At 50.6% G+C, this 25,286-nt stretch overlaps 1 protein-coding gene across 4 annotated transcripts in view; it reads left to right on the top strand.

Annotated features, from left to right (window-relative positions):
• Positions 1-25,286, top strand: part of LOC120825010 (receptor tyrosine-protein kinase erbB-4) — a 139,004-nt gene that overhangs the window by 100,186 nt on the left and 13,532 nt on the right. For 2 of the 4 annotated variants that reach the window (XM_078100196.1, XM_078100195.1), the window contains exons 8-20: positions 535-648; positions 2,209-2,335; positions 2,443-2,516; positions 3,103-3,193; positions 3,676-3,881; positions 4,923-5,055; positions 8,369-8,462; positions 10,052-10,206; positions 12,322-12,366; positions 13,762-13,894; positions 18,384-18,506; positions 18,692-18,790; positions 21,073-21,255. In XM_078100196.1, coding sequence (XP_077956322.1) covers positions 535-648; positions 2,209-2,335; positions 2,443-2,516; positions 3,103-3,193; positions 3,676-3,881; positions 4,923-5,055; positions 8,369-8,462; positions 10,052-10,206; positions 12,322-12,366; positions 13,762-13,894; positions 18,384-18,506; positions 18,692-18,790; positions 21,073-21,255 — 1,577 coding nt within the window. Of the gene's footprint in view, positions 1-534; positions 649-2,208; positions 2,336-2,442; positions 2,517-3,102; positions 3,194-3,675; positions 3,882-4,922; positions 5,056-8,368; positions 8,463-10,051; positions 10,207-12,321; positions 12,367-13,761; positions 13,895-18,383; positions 18,507-18,691; positions 18,791-21,069; positions 21,256-25,286 lie in introns of all 4 variants that reach the window. The other 2 variants (XM_040186274.2, XM_078100194.1) reach the window with 1 other exon arrangement.

The raw sequence follows: 25,286 nt of genomic DNA, 5'->3' as shown, positions 1-25,286 counted from the left end.
AACAAAGACTCTCGTTATGACGATCCTAATTGGCTTTTATGGAGTGTGAGCTGCTTTCCATTGAAGAGGCATTTAGATCCCAGACAAGTATTGCAAGTCAAGATAAATCACTCAGACATAAATAAACTGTGCATCTCAATCAACTAGTTGCTCCGCCATCTGTTTCAGCTTCTGGCAGCTGAAAAGAAAAGCAAGTTGTAGTCATCCCCTCTGCCAGATATGGAGTCAGACTGTGGCTGTTTTGCAGCAATCTATATCAGCAGATTGTATGTCCATGTCCCACTGATCCTCAAATCAGCATACACCATTGTTCCACCGCCGCGCCCCAAATGCCAATCTGATTCATCGCTTTCCCCGAGCAATGTGGCACTATAACATTAGTTTTTCTCACAATTCAAACGGGATTAAAATATGATAAATCCATCGGGTTTGGGGGAGTCTAAAGGCTACACTTTGACCACTTAGCATCATATCACCTCTACTGTGCAGCCCGCTGATGTCCGCTAACACTCTCTTTCTGTCGACCGCCGGCAGACAACTTCGTGGTGGACCACAGCTCCTGCGTCAGAGCGTGTCCCAGCAACAAGATGGAAGTGGAGGAGAACCGCATCAAAATGTGCATCCCCTGTACCGACATCTGCCCTAAAGGTGAAGCACGGCTTGCTCTTCGTCAGCCCGGGACGTCAATCGCTGCTTCGCCGAAGTCAAGCGAGGTCACGTGCATGCGTCAGAGGGAGAGACTTTGAGTGGCTCTTAACGGGCATCGTTGGCCCAGAATTGATAAAAAAAGTGCCACTCACGACTAGCGGCCGCTGCCTTATTTATTTCAGCGCAGAGACACGCTGACAACAGTCAGATGTTTCAGTGCAGGGGGGGTCGTACTCTGCGGGATGGAGATCCCGCTTCGGCCCACTTCCCGGCTCACTGCAGCGCATTTACTGAATGTACTACAGCTTATGCGGTTAAGCCATTGTAATGAAATAGCTTTATGCTAACAGTGATGATACTGAATCAACAGAAGCCCCAGGAATTACTTAAAACCCTTTGCAGCAGACGTAATTTATTTTATACGAGAGCCATCTTATTTTGTATATATATATCACACAAAATATGTCTCCTAATGAGTTATTCTAACGTTTTTGCTTTAGGGTAAGGTTACGCAACAATTTGTACAGCAACAACATCCTCATCCCTCTGGTTTGGTAAAATACGCACAGCAAGACGGATGACAGATTTTTAATATTAGATAAAGCGTTCTTCTATATTGTTGGTTTTAAGCATATTCAGTTTCATGTGTTTCACGTACTGGTGCATTATTTAACCAAATGAACCCCGGCTTCATGCTACTCATTTAGCCCCCCCCCCCCCCCCCCCCTCTTATATTACCGCCGTGAATATAAACTGCGATACTCATTTCCCATTGAAGGATGACAAATAATCCGCCAGCGAAGGTCACACGCAGGACATGTTAATTACCACGAGACGGCTCCGTACGGACAAACTGCTGATACCTGCTCGGTGATTACAGCTCGTTTTGCACCAGTTTGAGCTAAACGCCTAAAACGTCTAATGTGAAATTAAACGGCATCACTTCAGTTCAATAGGGAGGATCAACCCCTGCGTCGCGTTGGTCCCACCGACGTGGCGGCCGCTCCCCGTTCTCTTTTGGCGGTGGGCGGTTTCCTCCGGGCTCCACAAATGGGGCCTCCGGCGATTGGTTAATCCCTTGATTGCATCGTCTCGCGGCGAGGAGGGGTTAATGAGGGATAGCCCAAGGAACTGGGAGAAATGATAACAAATTAACATTTCAGATATGGAATTGGCTGGTATAAATCACTATCAAAAACTGGTTACGCCACTTAATGCAAGCCTTATTCATCATCCCCTCCGCCTCTGTCAGAAATGCTTGGCTCACATCAGACCGCAAGTGTAATTAATGCAGATGTAATGAATTCATTATAGGGAGGCATCGGCTGTGGATTGGCCCGTGCTTTCATCAAAAGAATTGCAATGCATGGAGAGGGGCCGTGGCCTTGCCAATGCACCAAAGCAGGGGGATGTTTTCATAAAAGGGAATCAGCTTGACAAATAGCTAATAGCATTTTTTGCAGAATTAGGCCTCCAGGGTACAAGGGCACTTTGGATACACTCTAAAGTAGGTAGTTGATACCTTGAATCCCGCGTGCTTGTGTGCGTTTCTTCGCTCAGTGTGCGACGGCATCGGGACGGGCAGCCTGCAGAGCGCTCAAACTGTGGACGCCAGCAACATTGATAAGTTTGTCAACTGCACCAAAATCAACGGCAACCTCATCTTCCTCATCACGGGCATCAAAGGGTAAGCGGCAGCTTGAGCGGTGATTTGAATACCTTTCTACTCCGCCGAAACGTGACGCAGATCATAAATAAAAGATAAAAATCCCCCTTTTCTGTGTTTTCCTGCAGGGATATTTATCACGGCATTGGACCTATGGACCCCGAGCGGCTGAACGCGTTCCGCACTGTGAGAGAGATCACAGGTGAGACCGCCTCAGCGGAGGCACCGTAGGAAAAATGGAGAAAGCAAAACAACATTACACGTGTTGTGTGCATGCTTCAGTGTGTATATTTATTCATTAACTATTAGAGGCCTTCAGGGATGAGCCATACCTCGTACACGAAGCCTTTTGTCATATTAAACTGCGACTTGCAGTTGAGCCAAGCGGCTAATGGAGTGAAACGGCATTTTCATAATGAAAACCTGAGCAATAAGAAAGAGCAATGGGCTCCATATCCCCGCCACCTCCTGCCACGTCCCTTTCATGTCATTCCCACTGATCCCGATTTGATGTAATCTATCATTAAAGGCAAGCGCAACTGGACGGATTGTGCAGCCTATTAAATCCATCCGTTTAATTAGCGTATATTGTCTTTTTTTGACAAAGAATGGCTTCTTGCTTGAACTTTAGAGAGGCGCTGCGACTTCACGATGAATGAAAAAGGCAACAAAGGGACCATTTTGGTTCCTTTGCTGGAGGTTCTTGTGTACATTTCCTTTCCACCTCTCCTCTAAAAAGACAGACTTGACGGTGACCCTTTTTAATGGAAACCCATTCCTCTCTGCAGGTTTCCTCAATATCCAGTCGTGGCCCGAGAACATGACGGATCTTGGCGTTTTTTCCAGCCTGGCGACCATTGGCGGGAGATCTCTTTACAGGTACGTGTTAATGTCACCTCATCGATTTAATTAATGTGATTTCATTAAGGTTTAGAAAATAATCCCTCGTTAGTGCAACGTTAGTGCAACCCGGCTTTGCATCTATCACATTGACGGGATGACGGGATGCCTTAATATGCAGTTATCCTGCGTGCGTCCCCCTCGCTCTTTCCGCTGTTTACGGGTGGCGTAGCGTCGGGGTTAACGAGCTGCCCGACCCGCGTTGCTATGCACAGTGGCGTTTCGGAAGCGTTCACGTCGCGCATATTTGAAAACCCCCCTTTTTATAAGGAGCTCTGGTTTTTCGCCTACGGGGGTGTCAAAGGAGATCCACCTCCATGGGAACTTCATTTAGAGCCCTTTGTTTTCTTTTGTTACCCTCTGGTTCTCCCCTCTACTTCGCCCATCCTCTCTTTTAGTCTGCTTCTCCGCCTAGTTTGCCACTAACCTCTCTACTGTCCCTCTTCTCGCCGCCCTCGCAGTGGAAGTGGCATTTCGCTGTTGATCCTGAAGCAGCGCTGGATCTCCTCGCTTCAGTTCCAGTCGCTGGACGAGATCAGCGCGGGAAACGTCTACATCTTCAACAACAGCCGCCTGTGCTTCTACAACACCGTCAACTGGACGTCGCTCTTCAGGACGCCGAGCCAGAAGGTCCTGATCCGCAACAACCGGACTCCGAAGGAATGCAGTGAGTAGTGCGTCTCGTCATCTAAAGGCGGTGGTTGATGGTGGAAAGATGGAGGTGAGCTCTCCTCTTCTCTCCATATTTCGCCGATGGCCCTCTAATTATTTCCAAACTCGCACTCCCCACCGTTGCGCACCGACATGTCTGTTTCCAAGGCGACTGTGTCACAGGCGTCCGTCGCTCTTTGGCCAAGAAAGCCCTTATTCAGCTCCCCGTGAGCCAAACAATAAATGTGTAATGCACTGTGGTGCATGTGGGGCCGTGGACGCCTGATGGAGCGATGAATGGTCTCCACGTGGCTCGAGCTGAACATGGTGGGACGCTGGCCAGAGTGTGAATGATGCGAGGAGAAACCATGGTTTTGTGTAATTATGTTGTGTTATTATCACAAAATGCAGCACATTTATTGGTGCCTTAGCTGCACTTTGGCAACCGGGATGTGTGTTTAAAAAAAGACACGCTGCCAGGCTGCGGTTGATATCATTAGCCAGCTAATGAGTGCGCTGTGTGTGTGTGTGTGTGTGTGTGTGTTAGACATCGATCGATAGGGCCTTACACAGGCCTCTTCATTAGGCGCAACCCCCCGTCTACCAATCGACTGCTCGCCTGTTGACAAAGGGACAACACTCCCGGGGACGTGGGTGTCACTCACCGGACGGAGGACGGCGCCGAGCGCGACGAAACGGAAATCGATCTGTTGTGGTCTGACCTGGGGGGGGGGGGGGGGGGGGGGCGTGGGGTCCCAGTCGGGGCGTTCTTGTAATGGCCTGAGGCGCGGGGAATACCAATGCTCGCTCGCACAGCTGTGCGTTACGCACAAATGAGCAGATGCGCGCAGCTCTCCCTTATCTCCTGGGTGTGAATACACACGCAACCGCACACAATAAACCGATATCACTTTGCTCCTGTGTATTATTTGTAGATTGAGAGGATTGTAAACACTGTATCATGTTTCCAGAATTGCTTTTCTCTGTGTAAGTGTGTTTGTGTGTGTGTGTGTGTCCGTGCCTCTGCAGGCTATAACCACGTCCTTTCTCCACACAGCTCAGCAGCAGATGGTGTGCGATCGGATGTGCTCGGACGACGGGTGCTGGGGCCCGGGGCCCGATCAGTGTCTTTCCTGCCGGTACTTCAGACGAGGTCGCGCCTGTGTGGAGTCCTGCAACCTTTTTGACGGGTGAGAAGTCAAATCGGAAAACGCAGACAGTGTTGTGATGCGTTCGAAGCGATCTGACACTAATCTTTAAACCCGACAATAAAGAAATGAGCGTTTCCCTGCATGTCCGATCCTGCTGGTTTCAGGGGGGGGGGCTGCATCCATTCTTGTTGCAAACAGCCGCCGATGACGAGCCGAGGAAATAAAATCAATTGAAAGAGCGCCGATGCATGAGAATGAAGTCGACGCAATCTCAAGAGCTCTGGAGGAGCTCTAATTGCAGATTGGAAGTAATGTAATGAGATGAACCATTAAGGGATCCGACTCTGTGAACAGATAAAGGAACATTTGAATATATTGTTGAGGTATTACAATTCATCCCGAATGGCCCCCTTGGCGCTGACGGACAGGAGTGTGTACCGCTGCGAGCCGTGAAATAACTGACATTTTGCGACAAAGGCCCTCCGGATGTCCGTCCCCGTCCTCTGATGATCTGTTTTCAGCGTGAATAATCGCAGCGCCGACTCACCCGGCAAAGGAACCGCTTGCTTTGTGCTTCTCTTGAACGAGGAGTCACTTGAAAGCGTCCCTCTAAAGTAAAAGCGTACTGGCAGCGTGTGCCACGAGACAAGCGGGACTTCCACGCAAGCGGCTTGTGTTCTCCCCCCCTCCCCCGGGGGAAGGGGAGAGGGAGTGCACTTAAGTGTGGGGAGGGGACGGCCCGTAAGAGCGAGAGACCCCTCGGTCGGGCCGACGTGCTGCCGGTTTGTGGGAGTGTGGCTCTGAAGATGCCGCCGAAAGAACAGCTCACAGCGAACGGCTTTGAAGCAGGCCGGGGTGGATGGGCCGTGTGGCGGGGGGCCCGCACAAGCACACGCGAATGTTGCATTGGAAATACAGTCGGGGCGCCGTGACGCATCATGCATTTGCCGGCCCGCCTCTCGCCTTCGCCGCGGCCATGGTTTGGGGGATACTAGACCTGACGGTTCGCCCGGTGTACGAAGGTTCCCACCTGCAAAGCAGCATGCACAGCTTTCTTATGATGAAAACCCAGCCTGGACCCCCCCTCCCCCTCCCTTGTGACTACTTCTTAAAGCTCTGTTGGTCTTAAGCCAATACAGAGCTTCGCAGTGCAGAAATGTGGGGCATAAATGTAATTTAGTGGTACCATCACTCTGCATGTACACATGTACCATCACTCTGCATGTACACATGTACCATCACTCTGCATGTACACATGTACCATCCCTCTGCATGTACACATGTACCATCACTCTGCATGTACACATGTACCATCCCTCTGCATGTACGCATGTACCATCCCTCTGCATGTACACATGTACCATCACTCTGCATGTACACATGTACCATCACTCTGCATGTACACATGTACCATCACTCTGCATGTATACATGTACCATCACTCTGCATGTACACATGTACCACCCCTCTGCATGTACGCATGTACCATCCCTCTGCATGTACGCATGTACCATCCCTCTGCATGTACGCATGTACCATCCCTTTGCATGTACACATGCAGCATCCCTCCTGCAGGGTTTAGTGTTTGTTAGCTCATTAAATATGTTGCTAAGTTGGTGATTTTAAACCTTAAGATTCCACAGCTCACCCTCATTATACTGTGAGCCTCCATTCTTAATGAGGAAAGGCACTAATTCCCTTTAGTTTATACGTCTGTTGAATAAAACAAAGGAGGAGCAAAGGAGTGTGAGAGGGGGAAAGAAAGCGGCCGGGGGGGTGTCCACAGGGGAGGGAGACGGGGGAGGAAGCGGATTAGGAAGGCGGTTGAAAGTGTTTAATTAAAAAAGTTGCTCTGGTTTGCTGGAGGTTGGGGGGGGGGTCTTTATAGTGGCCACAGTCCTGCCTAAATTCCTGCTAAAACTGGTCTAATCCCTCTTCGGGCCGTCCCCTGACGGGGCCTCGGCGACACCCACGGCCATGAAGGGGGCCAATCACGAGGATGGAAATGACCCCCACCACTGCCGGGGTCTTTGTCTCTCACACGTTCCCCTCCATGTATTCCTTCTTTTTTTCCCCTTCCAGCCAACAAAAGAACCCAGGCCCCTTTTCTAAAGGATTCCCCCAGACGCAGCTTCCAGGGAAGAAATCTCATTTATTTTGGAACCAGGGGAAGAAAGACAAGGGAGAAATGCAAACAGAGCAGTGGGAGTTTACCTTCGTTGTGAGTCAAACGCCACGTTTGGATGAAAACAATTTCATGCAAAAAAGCCCCGCCGCTGAGCCTCGGCAGGAAGGGCAACTATTTTTTGTCATCCAGTGTCGGGTTCGTCCCTTTTTAACTTTTAGGGTACGACCAGGCGTCGTCTCGTATTCCTTCAGCGCGACGCAAAGTCGCCAACTCGTGGATTCTTTATTCCATGAAAACAAAAAAACAAACAAATAAAGAGTCGGCCCCGTCGCCTCACCGCTGTGAGAAAGCTCCTCTGTAAACGCGGCGAATCCTCCTCCGAGGGCATCCGTCCTTCCCATCGGCCGATCGATCCCTCTGATGTGAAAAGTGGTTTTGATCGCCGGCGGTTGCTATTGACAGCGGCCATCCTCTGCCCCCACCCCACCCGCCGATTGCCCGCACTTCAAAAACCAAGATAATGCGCTGATTCTGACACAAACAAAAGGAGGAATTTATGGATCGAGCGGGCACACACACACACACACACGGGCATATTGGGATGTATCGGTGCGCTGTGCAGGTCTTGTCGGTGTAATTGCTGTGTTAGACCCGCTATTTTGTTTGCCTCGATTCCTCCAGGTGTCAAAAACAAGGCCATCATGAACTAGCTGCACTTCTGCAGGCGGCTGAATAAACAGTTGGGTGGAGCTCCGGCCCGCCGGATGAAGACAAAACATCTCTTTTTCTCGCTGTTCTCTGTGCTGGCCTGCGTCTCCTCACCCTTCCTCCGTGCCCCACCCATTTTATCCTAAACCGCGCACACCTGATCTCGCTGCCTCCTACCAGCTCTCCTCCCCCTTCTCCCCCCCCCCTCCCCTCGCCTCGTGTTTGACCACAGTCCAAGAAGCGGCTCATTGACCACACTAAGCCGTCGAACTTGATCAAACAGGCCGCCCCCTCTGCCAGAGGGAAGTAGGAATTGCGGAGATGGGGCCCGGGTGAATGAAACTTTTCCACATGTATGTTTAAAAATGAATAGGCTGTTATGCATAGCTTGCGCATGTGCGCAAACAGCCCGCATCAAACTCTTCCCCCAGCGGGCTTCAATCAATATTTCAATGTGGATCGGCTCTTAAATCTATAATACATGCAACTCTTTCTCCATTCCCTCATCTCTGTTAGGGACATGCGAGAATTTGACAATGGATCCGTGTGCCTGGAGTGTGATGGCCAGTGTGAGAAGATGGATGGGAACGCCATGACATGCCTCGGCCAGGTGAGACGCACCCGAGTCCCCCTTCACACACCCTGAGACGCAGCTCTCTTTTCACTTGATGCCTTCTGAAGGATTGAACCCACTGCTCATGTTTCTGTTCTAGAAGTTTGTGCCAAAGGGAATTTGCTACTGATTTTTATGCAGTGTTTGCAAAGGTGAACGCCAGGTTAGTGAGAGGAATGATAAACTGCTTTCGGAGGCAAACACACACATTAGAAACAGCACCTCCACCTTCCTGTAAAAGTCCCATTTAGAGTCATAGATGCACATGCGTGAACACAAAAAAAACTGCCTTTAAAGAGTTTTTTTATTTGGATGAATTCGGGCACATGCGGTTCATTTTTGACCTGGTGCCGTGGATGCCGACTAGTGCACCACATTTCTATTAAACCACTGCAGCGAATAATCCCTCTCAAATATTGATTCACTCCACCTTGAGTTACATTGGCTGAAAAATAATAAATAACTCAAGAACTCATCCTTCCTTTATCCTTTAGGTTTCGTGAGCCACAAAGTTATTCACCCCAACATTACATTCGCGGTGCCACATTCTGTGGTAAAGTGGTGTGGAAACGCGTCGCATGACTTACTTTCTGGAATTCAGCATTGTGTGAGTGACCTTTTATGACCGTCCCTTGAGTGGGAGGCGGAGAAGGGAGGGAGAGAGATGAAGAGGGAGGGATGCACAGAGAAGCGGCTGACTTTGAGATGCTGGTCACAGCTGAGTAGTAAATAACACCGGAGTCAATCATCCGCGGGCGCGCTCGCGCAGGAATACACATGCAGACGCGGACACGCTCCGATGCATCCAGACATGCGGCCGCACACGCGTGCACACACAGGCATGCAAAGCGAGAATAATGTTTATTGATGCCGTGCGTCTCCCCCGTGTCAAACTGTGAGAGGCTGTCCATCAGGTCACCGCGGTCGTCATTAGCAACGGAGCGCGGCGCCAAAAAAAACAACCCTGCAGCCCAGAATACAGCAGCGGGTGTCAACTACTGCTCTTGCATGCACACACACACACACACACAAAATTGCACGCTCAAACATCCGCTATCACACTCCAGTCGACACAGGCGACGCTTCAAACCCGCGCGGGAAGCACACAGACACACACAGTTTTTCCTCTTCTTTCATGCACACACGCCACTATTCGTGTTACTTATTCATGGCCCCTGTGCAGCCGAGCTCAGCCGCTACGTGTCCTCTCCGTTGCATTCGATGCCTTGTGCTTTGACACTTCCTGATTCCTGGTGCATTTTGCCAATTTGAACAGGGGTGCCGTGGAATAGACTCTTAGCAATCGTGCTCAATGCGCCGCGACTCGGTGAGCGCGGGTCCCGCCCCGCCACATTAGCCGTGGTTGGAGGTGAGCAAATGGGCCTGGTTCCCCGGGTTTGAGTTGAACTCCGGCAAATTCTATTTCTATTCTATTCTCCCCTCTGATCCATTTCTCTGCATCGCATCTACATTATTGTATATGTTTTTTTTACTGCGCCTTCTTTTTCCTTTGCTCCTCCCTTGTCCCCCACTTCCTCCAAACCACCCTCTTATCTCCCCCATCCTTGTCCTGCTCTCCTTTTCAGGGCCCGGACCAATGTGTAAAATGCCTCCACTTCAAAGACGGACCCAACTGTGTGGAGAAATGCCCCGATGGGTTGCAGGGGGCCAACAGCTTCATCTTCAAGTACGCCAAGGCCAACAACGAGTGTCATCCCTGCCATGTCAACTGCACCCAGGGGTAAGACAGGGATGATACACGAAGACATGCGCGTCTGTGTGTAGAAATGATAGTGTTTGCTCGGCTTTGGAGGGTTTATGCTGTTAAAAGCATCGTGAAGACAACACTGCCTTGTACATCGGCGCCCCCCCACCCCCCCTCAAAGAAAGAGAGGGGTGAAAGGAAGACTTCATCCCACCGCCTGTAGACGGCTTCTGGTGTCTTTGCGGTCAGAAGGAGAATGCATCGACCCTTAAGGCCACGTGGAGTATATTGCAGATAGACTATAAATGAGGGGATGGGGGCAGAGAGACGGTAGCCAGAGGGGAGATGTGGAGCCGGGGGGGTTTACAGCTTGAAAATGTAAGATAAAGGAGACAGAGAAGGTGCATGAGGTGCCTGAGGATTTATAGAAAAGAACATGGCATGCTGGCTGGAACAAAGAGCAACACAAACACTGAGTCACAAATGCAAACATCTCCTGGAGGTAACACAAATGCTCAAATTGGGCGTATATTTTTAAGAAGTCGTTCTCAAGTCTGCAGCCCGACATTTACCTAATTCCAGAATGTTTGTAGCTGCAGGACACTGCTCTCCGTGTAGCACGGCAAAGAAAGAAAACAAGTGGACTTATTCTGCCTCCACCAAAAAAGAAATGAACAGAAAGCTCCTCGCTGTGATAAACACAACTTTTACCCCCACAGAAGAGTAAGACGGTGCTGTGCAAATCAGTTACTCAATCAGCCCGCGGAACCGGCTGCTGTACGACTCGTCCAGGGCTTAGCCTCCTTCAGCCCGACCGCTGCACAGCACCCTCACTTCTGAATCACAGAAAAGACGCAGACGTCAAACCTGCCTTCCAATCAGCACTATGTTAACCGTTCCTCAGCTTCCTCTGCATTGGGACAAGTAGTTCAGTCAATGTGGTCTGTACTTGGATGGGTTGAATGCGATAACGATCAATTCGGCGTACTTCTAACTGAAGTTCAATAAAGTGACAAACGCAGCTGGAAAGATGCCACCATCCAAAAAGCATCCATTAAATCAGAGAAGAGCCTTGTACCTAATGATGTTTATTGTCAGACCAATGCTTTGTTCTCCAGGAAGCAAACGGTGTTGCACACAGAACATCGGATCATCACGGATTATCATTCATCAGCCGTTCGGTGCACCGTTTAATTGACACCGACTTTCGGAGGAGCCACAGTTGTCAGCGGTTTAATTCGGAAGCTGGCGCGCACTCCTAATTTGCTGAGTAATTTGTTGCGTCTTGTGTGCGCGTGCAGCCTGCAAACACACACACACACACAAGCTTTCTCCGTTGTCTTTCATGCTGTCCTCCACTCGAGTAGGTAGAATTAATGAACAGCCAACAATGTGCACTAATGACTTCCTGCCTACCCAATGCTTAAAAACGCCACTTGTCCCTGAGCGACATTTCATCGCCACTACTTTCCCCTTGCTTTGATTTTTTAGGGAGTGAGACAAGAAAAAGATGTACGCCTTGGAGTTGGAGCACTCTACCATTTTTCACAATGGAAAACAAAGCGCATAAAAGACGGCTGGAGGTCGCGGTAAAGTGTGAACCGAGGGGATATCGACGTGCCGGTTCGTCACTGGCTTGACCTTTTCCATGAAGTGTGATCCGCTGCGGAAGCGTTGGTTGCCGCATCTAGGAGCTCACTCAGTGGTAGAAGGGAAGAAAGACAAGTCACAGAGGGAAACACAAGAGCTGTAACATAGTGTGAATGGAACCTGTCATTGCATTGATGGAAAGGTCCTGTTTAGAAACCTGAATGTAATCATCCGCTGCTTCAGTGTTTCGCTCTCTGAAGTGAAGTGAGGGACCAACAACCGGCTTGTTTCTTGTCTTAACCTTTCTCCAGAGGGTTTTCATTTTGAATAGTCAAACCGATCATTGTCTCGGTGGCTTTTCAATGTCGCCTGAATCGCACACGAACAATGCCCCCTCCCCGCCGCGCTGACGGGTGGTCGGCCGCGCTCGTGGATCCAATCTTCCGCGGGTCTCTCCCCCGGTGACAGCTGACTCGGCGCGGAGGGAAGACAACGCGGGATTCGCATCATAACCTGTCTCCGGTTTAATGGACGATGTTTCTGGGTTTGTGTGCCCCGCAGGTGCGTCGGGCCGGGCCTCCAGGATTGCGTGGGGATGATGGACAGGTAAGAGATCTAAAGATACACTTGCTAAGTGGCAGCGGGCGGCCGGCGTCACATCCCGCCACTACTCATTAAACTTCCTCGCGCTGCGCATTAGCACGAGCGCAGGCACTTTTGTGTCCCGTAATTGATGGATGACTCGGGAATGTTTTGCTCCTGGTCTGAATCTCGTGGGCTAATTTGTGCCGCTGTTAACAAGTTTTAAAATGTGTCAGTGGACTGTCACATTAGATATTAAGAGCCAGCGTCTAATGTGATTTTTCAATATGCAGAATTTCGATCTAAGAGAGTTGCAAAGTGACGGGACAGGGACGAGTTGCTTTTGTTACTTCTGTTGCTGTGCGACTACATCCGGGAACCGAGCTGCCAATGGAACGTTCCATCCCTCCAACACTGGCCAATCAGAGCCCCCCAAAAGCTGGGGGGCGGGGCTTGGCAAAGCCTCCATTTAGAGAAAGTATTTGGTGCCACAGAAAAATAAATAGGCTAACAACAAAACAACAACAACAACTCAATACGCCCGGAAAAACCATTGATCTTTAAAGTCGGGGTGTCAAACTCATTAGATTTGAACAAAAACCAGCGCAGCCATTAAATATAGAGGCCACAGAAACGAGAGCCTTTATATTCTTCCCCCGGTAAAAGCTTCTACCAGGGGAAACAAGTCCTCATTCCCAGAGTTGTCCTTTTGCTCACAAAGTGGCATCGCGTGTCTTAACCAGCTTTGAATTCCTCCTTGTATGTTTCCCTCCCCCGTTGTTGTTGTTGTTGTTGTCTCTCCTTGTCTCTCTCCCTCCTCTCTATCTAATTCATTCCAAATTGCCGGATTACTATTCACCGCATGGCTGTACATCTCATTTTGTCATGACCCGCCGCCCCCCTCCTTCCGGTTGATCACAATCGATACGGCGAAAGCCGCGGCGCCTCGTTTCCCCGCAGCTCCGCGGCACACGAGTCTCCCATTAGCCGCTGACAGCCTTCACCAAGAAAGGAGCTTTGGACTTTGACTTATGGACTTATTAGAAAGACGCAGCTTCAATTCCACGCTGTTGTGTTGTCCAAAAGACCAAAAAAAAGGGCATTGAAGATTCTGCTGAGAAGGTGAAACGGGATGGAAATGGTGAGGTGGAATAGAGAGTGGTAGAAGCAGCGAATCGAGTGCAACAGCTGCGTAAATGGCAAAAGCATTAGTGGCATCATTGGAGCTTTTAACTGGCAACCTTTAGTTCCCACGCGACTCCTGTAGTACCGTAATTGTACCGTTGTGGTTTCCTCGTAGCCTCTTGTTTGTTGGTATTCCAGCGGATCGGGGAGTTCGCCAGCGTTCCTTTTGGTTCCCTGATATTTCAGCATCATTGACTTTTTTGGTCCCCCCCCCCCCCCTCTCCGTCTCCACAGGACACCACTGATAGCGGCCGGCATTATCGGCGGCATGTTCATCGTCGTCATCCTGGCGCTCAGCGTGGCCGTTTCTGTCCGACGCAAAAGCATCAAGAAGAAGAGGGCCCTGCGGCGCTTCCTGGAGACGGAGGTGAGAGGCTCGAGGGGGTTCTGAGGGGGGGGGGGTTACATCTGCGACCGCAGCATTACTTGGTAATGTCTTAGGACGATTGGACATTCAGGCTGCGGTTGTCTTCCCACTTTGTTTGGAAATCCTTTTTTCTCAAGGTTGCATTGCAGTCAGACCTTGAAACTTGGTTGTGGTACTCAGCCGTCGGTCTGGCTATTTTTTGGGGGGGGGGGGTTATGGGAAGCATCACACACTTTGCTTTTCAAACGACAAAGTAGCAGATTGTGGCGCAAGGTGAGTGCAGGTGCACGTGTGGCTTCCTGCTCTGGCCGATGGCCACGCGCTCCTTTCCCGCGGTGATGTCATCGCCGCGGGGTCGACTGAGTGGCCTTGTCTACGGGCCGCCTGTCAGTCTGCATCGGCGTAATTTACAGGTGGAGGCAGCAGTGCTATAGACAGCTGTCAGGCCGCGGTGCAGTCTCTGCCTCGTCCCGGCCGCACACATCCATTTTAATCAGCCCGGCCCTCTTTCCGAAAGCCTCTTGACCGGGGGGGGGGGTGCTCCCTCTGAGCAGATTTGTTAATGTACTGTCACGGAGAAAAAGAGGCGGTGCAGGATCCGGATGGAGGGGCGTTTTGCATTTCCCTGTGCGGACTGATTTTTGCTCCGTCACAGGCATTTTTATCCCATTCCTCAAGGAGACGTCGTAGGGCGTAAAAGTAATGATGCACAATTAAATGTGTAAAGCCCGGAACGGGTCGGCCTAAAGGTCAGACGGAGCAGGTCGTGCATGACCCTGCCCCTCGGTCCTTCTGTGTGTTCGCTGAATGGCGAAGAGAACAACCCTGGAGAGTGTCATTACCTGTCAGTTACAACCGGTGCCACCAGGGACGAGAAACATGTCATCTCTAGCCAGCGTTCCATCCGCCCCCCCACCTCCCCTCGCCACCATCCCCACCTATCTGCCATGGCTTTTGTAAACAGAGAGCTCACCTCTTGTGTCAGACAGCAAAGTGATGCCTCCATACACGCCGTCAAAGCGTGACGTGAGAGCTCAGCCGGCATTTCCACATCAAGGACACGTGTGAAGGCCGCGTTGACTTGCAAAAGGCCCCACTGTTTTATTCCTTTAATGCATTCCCACCTTCTATTTTCCTTTTTAGCGTTCTCCATTTTGATCTCTGCAAGTCCATCTACCAGCCCGCCTCCCGCTATTCTAATCTTTTTAACTGTGTCTGGTTGTTTGTTCCCCTCTCTCTCACCTTGAGAAACAAAAAAGAAAAAGCCAATCTCACACCGTGGTGCCTCTTAAAGAATCCCCAGAACACAAATCGCTTTGCTCGCGGGGAGAGGCAGCACAAACAGCGCAGTCGCCCCCCCCGTTGCAGCTCCCGGGCCTTGAACTTTGACCCCAGTCCAATGGAGCGGGATTAATGCTCTGGGAAGGTCCCCCTTCCAGCGGCTTTTGTGCAGACACGGGCCGCGTGAGTGTTTCAGCACCGCGAGCTGTGGACAGCTCTCACGCACTGCTCACGCGCTCCGCTTTCATCCGAGTGGAGCTGGACAGCCCCCGCTGTGGGGGGCGAGGGGGGGCTAGTCATTAGAAATGAACTCTTCAAACACCCTGAGCCTCATGTTAAATTGAATTGAGGGAATACGTCTCGTTGCGCTATCGTAGCCACGAGGATTACGTTTCTGTCCCTTCTAGTTCTCAATGCTCATGTCCACCTGGGCCTGTGGCGGACCAGTCGAGCTCTACATGGCTCTCTGGATCCGGTCTGCACCAGCCAATTTGTCAGTGGTCTTAACACTCCTATTATTTAGCCCCGCCATGACTATATATACTTGTTGAAAACGGCCTCCGAGAGAAGAAGAACCCCTGAATGCATCTGCCAACTTTGAGTCCTGAATTCTAGGTCGCGCACAGGAGGCTTTCCAGAAGAAATCTCGTTGAGAAACCAAGAAGTGCAATGAAAGAGTGCTCTTTAAATGCAGATAGGGGAGGGGGAGAGCCGCTGGGATGGGCTCGCTAATACCAAGGATGAATGCCCTCGCATACTGATAAGCACGCCGTGGCGCTATCATGTGCAAATGGTCTTAATGAGCTCCCTCCGTGTCATTGTGGTTTCCAAAGGAACCCGCGAGAATATTTTACTGGGCCATCAAGATATCCCGAATTTGAGAATGGGGAAATTGCGGGGATATGAGGGAGCAAATGTTCTGTTTTGTGACCTTCCGCGCCTTCGCACGGTTCATTTAGCCGCCTTCCACTGTACCGTTAGTTTATGACACAGTAAAACCAAATGTCATGAGAGCATTTAACCACTATTAGGCCATTCCGACTATAGAGAGCAAAATCGTATTATTTCCAGTAACAAATCTATTTTTGTCACTTCCATAAGTTCTGTATTATTATGACTATTATTATGACTACCAGGAAGGAAAAAATAGGAACAGACACGGATATCAGCCTCGTTTGACCTGCTTTCAATTACACTATGCGGCAAACGTAGCGTTCTAGGTGAGAAATGTTAACATTAGAGCCTCCACCCGAGGGCTCGCAGTGCAACCTTATGTTTGAGGACGTTGTTTACTTACTCGATACGGAATAATTCTGTGAATGTATTCCTGCTCGAGGCCGGTACATGCCGCTCATTTGTCCAATGAAGCATCTGAGTCCAGCGCACCGCGCCACCGCCGAGGCTCATTTGGCAAAGGCAAGGTGCACCATCAGCCGGTAAATAAAGTGTTGTGGTGAGTGTGTGTGTGAGTGTGTGCGTGTGTGTGTGTGAGTGAGTGAGAGATTGTCGCAGGCCACGGTGTGCATCTTATTTAATAGACCGCGCGTCTCCTCCCCTCATCAGACCGGTCATGCTTCGTCCTAATGAAACAATAACAGCTACAGCCTGTCGCCATCTGTTCATTCTGCTGCTGCTGCTGCTCCTCCCTCGTACCAAACCTCCATGTCCCCTGCACATGTATGCAAACATGCATATATGTGTATATATATGTATATATAGTGATAATTTACCTATACAGTAAACGTACAATTAACTTATGAGAGATGTCGCACTGTTTGAAGTGGGCAGAGCTCAGTGGGAAACTGCCGTGCACCAATCAGAATTCAGCTGCATTTAAAAAGCAGGCGTGAGGGGAGCTGATGCTGGCGATTTTGTCTCTGTCAATCAATTGTGATTAAAAACGAGAGTACTCATGAAAAAGATTAGCTGAGTTCTTGAGTGCTGAGCTTTCCATGATTGTTTCTAACTGTAAATATTGAGTCTTCTCAAGACTTGAAGTTCTCCGGGGCTTTTAGCACGCTTTTTTTAGACAGTGGTACCAAGACAGAATACTTTCTATTAGCCACATTGGCCAAAATGTTAATTGTCCCGTGTGTGTAAATTATTCCTATGTGTAGTCATCTTTTTTTTGGGGGGGGGTTCTTCCAATTGTTTCAAGCGAAATGACTAAGGAGGCTTTTCACCATCACATCGCTGAGTCACTCTCCGACTGCCACAGCGCCTCCTGTCATCTTGTTCCCTTCCCTTCGCCCTTTATCCCCTCGCGGCGACACCTCCGCGGCCTTCCGCCGCGCCCGCGGGCGCCGGCATGACAACGGGCCATCGAGCGCCGCGTCGCCATCCATCCTTCCGGCGCGCCCCGGGCCTATTGTGCTGATGGTTTTATGCTGCGTTAAGTAAGTGTGTGTGGCCCGAGCGACTGATGTATGGTCTCATTACGTTGTTTGATGGCCGTGGCCGAGCCGGGTGATTATGCCGCTGATAAACCGCGCGGCGGGTGAGGCACGGATAGGCCGATTGGCTCATTAAGACGTGTATTGATCGGAGGCATTGACTTCCTCTGTGTGTGTGTGTGTGTGTGTGTGTGTAGGTTGCCGTGTCTCGTGCTCTCATACGGGCTTGAGTGTTTGATGTTTATGAGCCTGAATTTGCATGCGTTGTCAATATTTGTGTGCATTGCACATGCATGCGATCTGTATTTAATATGCATGCATATACTGTGTGTGTGTGTGTGTGTGTGTGTTTACGTGTGTGTGTTCTTCCAACCCTCCCTGGCTCAGATCTCTCCACTGCTCGGTTACAGGTGCCAGCTCCGGGGCTCTTTTCATATCTAGCAGCCAAGGCTTTGCGCGGCGGCGAGGCGTTTGGGTGGCCGGCCAGCTGCCGGGAGCGCCGCCCCGCCGTCAGCTGCTACTGGCGGCGCGGAGGAGGCTCGCCGCGACCTTGAATCGGAAATTGTTTTGTGTGTGCACAGCTGGCGAGCCGCTGCTGGCGTAGCGTGTGATAGCCAGGCTGTGGTTTGTTCAGCGGCGGGCGCGCCGCGGCCCACGCCGGGAACTTTGCTTACTGCGCTATATGATGAGCCATCGCACCGCTGTTTCTCAGAGCAAATGAGGACAGTCTTCCAGTGCTTCTTCTTTCTCGTGTCCCTGTCGGCGAGGAAGGGGATTAAGCGCTTTAACCGTTTGATTGTGTGTGTTTTGGTCAGCTGGTGGAGCCCTTGACCCCCAGCGGAACGGCCCCCAACCAGGCCCAGCTGCGCATCCTCAAAGAGACCGAGCTGAAGAGGGTCAAGATCCTGGGCTCCGGAGCTTTCGGGACCGTCTACAAGGTGAGCGCGCGTCGCCTTGCGGATCGAACGGCGGCAATGGGAAGACGCTGGAGAAAAGACGTTTCTATTGCTTCTATTTAGGCATAAGTGGGAGGGGTTGGATAGTTGTTTGTCTTTGAATTTAAAGGATTGTGAGCGGGATAAGTGGAACTGCCGCGTCCATGGAGATTACTTGTGTGTTTCAGGGCATCTGGGTCCCCGAAGGTGAGACGGTGAAGATCCCCGTGGCTATTAAAATCCTCAACGAGACCACGGGCCCCAAAGCCAACGTGGAGTTCATGGACGTGAGTGTTAACGCGCCGGCGGGGTCGCCGGGACCATTGTTACGAGCGCCGCGACTCGGTCGGAGGCGGCAATAAAGCCGGCCGTGTACAGAGCGAGACTCCATTAAAAAGCAGCACGTGTTTATGAGATGTGGCTTCATTGGAATCCAGGAGTGAAAGGGGGGGTTCCAATTCTTCCCATCTTATCTTCGACACCTCGCTCCTCCGTCCTTTCCTCCCCCCCTTTTTCTCCCTCTTTCACCCGTCCTTCTTTTCGCTTATGTCTTTAGGTTTTGCATAAGTTCATCTTTAATACTGTTTTGGATGTTTAAATCTTCTCATGCCTACAACTTTTTCCGGCTCCATCTTTTCCTCTTCTTCTTCTTTTTCTTGCACACAATTGATTTTTTGCCCCGTTCTCCCTCCTTTCTCTTCCCCTTCTACTTTGACAGTAAAACTAAAATGATTTGTTGATTTGTAAGAACTGTTCTGCCCTTGTCATTTCGCGAGCAGCAAGGCCCAGAATGCTCCTCCGAAACATAAATCTACGGTTTTTAAAACGTTGGTCAGACAAAAACCAGTAAAAGGAACCTGTGACCTTGGACTTTTTTTTTTTATAGGCGATAAACAAGAGTGAATTGTCGTATTACTGAAACAACATGGCTGCGCTTCCATCTTTTATTTCCCTTTCTGCCAATTTTTCTCTCCCTGCATTTACTCCCACCTCTCTCCTCCTCGCCTGTTTCTCCCAGCGGGGGGTCTCTGTCCATCCAGAGCCAATATGCTCCGTCTGCCGGCTTGTTAAACAGCAATCTAAAGGCAGGCTCACGCCTCGCCGCTGGGAAACTAGCCACTGGAGTGCCGTCGCGCCAAACACACACTCCCGAAATCCACACACACACACACACACACACGCAAACCCCCGATAACCGCACGGCGCGCACTTTACAATAAAAGCCTCCGCGGGAGGTGGCGCCCTCGCATGCAACAGCATGCTGATGTGTTTGAATCAACAAGAAAAAAAGTGAATTCTGAAGGAGCGAGTTGATTGTTTCATATGAAATGCAAAATCCTGATATAACACACTAAATGAGTTTCGATGCGTACACGTACTTTCTGGTATGTGTGTGTGTGTGTGTGTGTGTGTGAGGGGAAGTGAGCAGGTGGGTTCGGGTCAGCTGGCAGTGAAGGGAGAGAAACCAAAACACACACATGCGTCGTCTCTTTCTCCTTCTCCTTCTGGTACACACACACACACACACACACACACACGCACACACACACACACACACACACACACACACACACAGGTGTCCTCCTTAGCTCTCCCCCTCCCTCCCGACTTCTTCCTCTCTTGATCCCGAGGGGGTGAGGTAAGCATGCCGGGGGGTTCTAAAGTGGCACTACCTCAGGCCGTTAGTCTCTGTTTAAATCAGGACACTGTTGGTGCCAAAAGCCTCTCTGCCGCCTCCCCCCCCCCCCCCCCCCCCCCCACACCTCCACCTCCCCTCCACTGTTTAGAATGAATCTACTCACACCCTCTCCGCCACCACTCTCCCCTCTAAGGTAACTCTTTAGCACCTCATTTTAAAAAGGCACCTCGTCTATTTATCAGCTCCTCCTCCTCTTCGGTTTGCCCCACACAGACGCAGCGAAGAGGGAGTGCAGCAAGTGTGTCCTTGAGTGTGCGAGCGTGGAGTGTTTCGGAGAGCTGCCAAGAGTGTTTGGCCACATGCGACAGCGCGCGAGAGGCGACAGGAGAGTGAAGTGAGCTCCTTTAAGCGCCGACTCCGGGCGCAGCTTCTGCTCCGCCATCGTGCCGCATTCACGCCGGCCACGAGTACCAACCCCTCGCCTATCACAACACTTCATCGCCCGCCGCAGACCCTTCTGCTCGCGGCTCGGCAATAACAATTACCCGAAGGTTGAGTCCCAACTGTTTTCGAAAAAACCTCTTCGGCCATCTGCCGCTGGGAGGGATGAGGGAGATGAGACGGAAAATGCGTTTACACGCCGTATCGAGCCGGGGAGAAAGCCTGTGAAATCAGACATGCGGCGCCCCCGTTGGGCGGTGTCAGTGAAGCGGCGAGCGACCTAATGCGTGCTAAAATATACATGAATGAGGCTGCGTTTGTGCGGCTTTGAAGGGGATTTTCTCGCACAGCGGGAACACTCTGTGGACAGATGCTTTGCATGCAGATCAAGTCATCAGACTAAATGTATGAATCTTAACGCGCCGAAAAACTGCAACTGCCTTCTTAGTTCCTCTTTGTCCTGCCCCCTCCCCCCCTCTCACCCAGGAGGCCCTGATCATGGCCAGCGTGGAGCACCCCCACCTGGTGCGCCTGCTGGGCGTCTGCCTGAGCCCCACCATCCAGCTGGTCACCCAGCTCATGCCCCACGGCTGCCTCCTGGACTACGTGCACGAGCACAAGGACAACATCGGCTCGCAGCTGCTGCTCAACTGGTGTGTCCAGATCGCCAAGGTACGGCGCGCACGCTGTCTTCTCACACGTCGCATTACCGCGCGCTCCAACTTGTAACTTATGCAGGTTTTTTCTGGCATTGGATGCAGATCTGTGCAACATGTAAGCTGAAAAAGAAGTCTGTGAGCAGTTCACCGATACATCTTTTGAGTTTATTGTTGTTGACTCGTTCCTATTAATCTCCTCCAGTTTGCCCCTGTTGATCCTAATTATCCTCACTGCTTGACACGCCGATCAGTCTCACAACCCGTCACAATGACATGAAGGGCCCCTGACGTCGTTAGGCAGCAGGCGTGCCTAGTTTGCTTGGAACTCTGTCTTAGAAGAGCATCAACACGCATTATCCTCCCGGGGAATGAGTGGCGGCGCGAGAAATTAAACGAATTAAACAGCCCGTCTCTGCACACACACACACAAACCAAATCTGCACGCCGGATTCATGGAAAACAGCAGTGAGGCGCGGAATATTTTGTGTGCTTTCGCTTAAACCGAAGAACATTCGTGTTTTCTTTGCCGATGAAGTCGATGAAGGCGGCCAGACTGCTCGACAGCGTTACTGCCGCTCGAGAGTTCGAACTCCGCGATGGCAGTCGGGTGCCATGCCATTATGCGCGGGCATCTGCTGCGACACGGAGGCCGGCGACACTGCAGTGACGTGGAAATGAGTCTCCGGGACGGAGGAAACGATACACAAAAATCAAGTTTTTTTTTTTTGCCATTCATGCATCTTTTAAGTTTAGTTGGGAAGAAGGAACACGTTGAGATGCCAGCTGTCCATAAGACGCTTTTTTTTTTCTGCCTCCCTAACTCCTGCCAGGTGTCACACCGTTTGTCAATGTGTTGCTACGAGCTCCTCGCGAACTCGTATAGTGTCCAGGAAAAAAACAGTTCACCCATAAATTGCATGTTCACAAGTGACCCTCTGCTCCCTTGTTCAGATAATGTTCTCTTTCCAAAGGACCCGGACTATTGGAATTGATTCATATCGGTCATCGTTAGAGGAAATATGTCCAAGTAAGATGAGAGCTGTGCTTTCACGGGGCAGGAGGTTTTTGAGGGAGGTCTTAACCCTGTATTTCCCCATGATGGATGATTCCCAGGAGCACGAGGTGCAGGTTACTTAGGCAGGTACTTATTGCCGTAATTGGATTCGATTTCACCTGTGGCGGCCAGAGGGGAAGTGTCAGTTTCTTAGTGGTTCTATAAGTGAGGAAGAGCAAGAGGGAGTATTATTCACAACTGTCCTCGGCCCGCGCGCTCCCCTGACACTCGACCCTGCCGCGTTTTCTGGACTGCTCAGCGATTCCAGCGCGCGGCTGCGAGTAGTAGCAGTGTGGTCGAAGGTGGCGGACTGATTGGAAATCAAAGCCCGATAATTAGTTTTCATTGAGTGAATTTGGGAATCAAATCAAACTAAGCTGCTGAAGGGGGGGATTTGATTACATTCTGATTGCACTCCTCCCGGGTGCAGGTGTGGAGTCCGTCCGGTTGACCCAAAAGCTCGCGGGAGGCGAGCTGAGCGCTCTCGTTCCTTCTGTTTTATTACCCTCTCGGATCCTCCGTCACATGACCCCGAGTGATTTTCCAGAGCCAGGAAAAGACATTGTCGTACTCGTGTGTGCGCGCCTTTGTGCCTTTGCGTGTGTGTGTGTCCGAGCAGGTGCCTGAGTGCGTTTGGGCTCGTGGGCCCACTAAATAACTGTGATCCGTCTCCTCTGCGCGATCCCTGCACTCTCAAGGTAATGATGTGAGACCCGTCGTCCGGGATGAACAGCGGCCTCCCCAAGAGACGCAGTTTTCTGGCAATGGGGAAAATAATTTTCCCCTGGCCTTCGGTTTGCTTTTAAAAGGCTGTTGTCACGTTAGCGGAGAGCATGAGGAGGTATCTAATTAAGTATTGGAAATATAGACTAACTGGTTTTCAGCTCCAGCTTCATGTTGAACACAACACTCTCATTTGAGTATATATTTCCCAAATTGCCCAACTATTCCTTTGAGGGTAAGGATTAATGCCACAATTAACCAATAACAGAACATCTACTACTCCAGAAAAGTTTCAGCAGTATACTGTACTTGATTAGGTTGCTTCGATTTTCATTAAATATTTTAGATTATGAACAAAAAGCACTGGAAGATCAAATGGAAGCACAGCAGGGACAAAAAAAAGAAAGTGTTCGACAAAAAAAAGGAACCTGAAATGCAGAACTGATGAAATGAAGTGTACTTGTTGGGGGGGGGGGCAAAAAGATGCTAAAAATAAAGCCACGATACGATAGGAACCGTGTGGAGAAAAACATTGTTTTCCTACGCAGCCTTACCCCACCTGACCCCCCACACACACACCGCCCTGACCCCTCCCCCCCTCCGCCACAGCAGCACAAACAGCGGCCGTATGTGGGCTCTGACCCGGGCAGGTGACCGCTGCGCCGCAAATGGATTGGCCAAGGCCCGTCGCCAGGCAGTGACTCTTCATCACTGAGTGTTTTGGGCATTGAGATAATGGCCCCCATTAATCTCCAGCCACACTCAGGGCTGTCCCCCCCCCTCCACCGCCACACACAATGAGTGACGCTCGCATCACGGCACACACATTCACATTATGCGGGACACACACAGAGGTCTCTTTGGATCCGTGCGAATGGCCTGTAATTTATTAGTCTCGATCTTTCCTTTCCCTTTTTTTCTTCCCTCCCATCCTTCTTTTCTGTTCCTTTCCTAGACTTCCTTTCTGGTGGGTTGTGTGTCCTTTCCTCTTTATCTCTTTTGGGCTTTTCTTTCTTTCCTCTCCTTACATATCCTTTCCTATTATCCCTTTCTCCTCTTCTGTACACTTTACCCACCGTCATATCCTTTCCTTTCACAAATCTGCTCGAGTGGCGCCGTTTCCATGGTGGCCGTGTGCTCGCTCATGTTTGTCAAAGGTCAAAGTTGGCCCTCTACCTCTCCTTTCCGTACTTCCCTCCCCAGGCCACAGATCCTTAAGTGACCTTTTCTTCCCGTGCATGTTCGTCTGCGCGCAAATGTTTGTGTAGCTGAAGAGAACGAGTGATTTCTGACCTTGCTCTCCGTCTCTTCCTGCGTCTCCCTCTTGTCTCCTCTTTATCAGTCCCAGATTCTCTCTCTCCTTCTCACTCTCCTTCTCACACACGCATATACAGAGTGTAATTTTTTTTCATTGGGTTTTGGATTATTAATGGAATAATTAGGTTTGGAATGTATTTTAATGAACAAATCAATCACTGAATTAAATATGGGATTGTAAGCGAGTGTGTGCAGGGCTACGGGAGTCTTTTAATTTGGCTCCCCTCTCTTCTCCCCTCTCTGTCTTCCTCTCACAGCCTCTCTCCTCCGGCTCGGTATAATAAAAGTAAAATAGATTTGGCAAGTCGCTGTCCTGCTGGTGAAATGATTGGCTCTGGCAGTGACGCCTGCGCTGGATGAGGGTCTTGATTGTTGTTGTTTTTTGTTGCGGCGGGGAGGGAGGGGGACGGGGGGGGCTCGTATATATCTAGGCCACATCTTACAGATTTCACAGCTTGGGCGCTAATGTTGCCGCTGAACAACGACCTCCAAAACATTCTCCAAGGTGAGCGTCATACTGGTACTTTAAATGGATGGTGGATGCTTCCAGTGATACCCACACTTTCCTCTTTTTTAAGGGGGAGGGGCAAATCAGCACAGTACATCTCCCTTCCCAGCGCTTAGTCACATGTGTGCGCCCGTGGGTTAATAATGTCCTCCTGTGGCCGCACAGCAGATTGTGTGGCGGATTCATGCGAGACCAGCTTTGCGTCCCGCGGTGGTTCCCCCCCCCCCCTGAACGCTGCTCTGTGCTGATGATTAGACGGGCCTTATCAACCCCCCCCGTCGCCCTGCACCGGTCCTACACCCCCCCCCCCCTCGATGGTGGACGGAATCTATTCGCCTCGTACTGCTCTCGTGTGTCTTCATTTGGACGTTGACGCTGTGGAAGCTGCTCCTGATTTTACGTCACGTTTGTCTGCGTCAAGTTGCATGAAGAGTGTTGAGCA

Source organism: Gasterosteus aculeatus, chromosome 1 (assembly GCF_964276395.1).
Source record: "Gasterosteus aculeatus chromosome 1, fGasAcu3.hap1.1, whole genome shotgun sequence".
Taxonomy (NCBI): domain Eukaryota; kingdom Metazoa; phylum Chordata; class Actinopteri; order Perciformes; family Gasterosteidae; genus Gasterosteus; species Gasterosteus aculeatus.
Note: the sequence above shows the minus strand (reverse complement) of the source record. Positions and strands in the feature narration are given on the sequence as shown.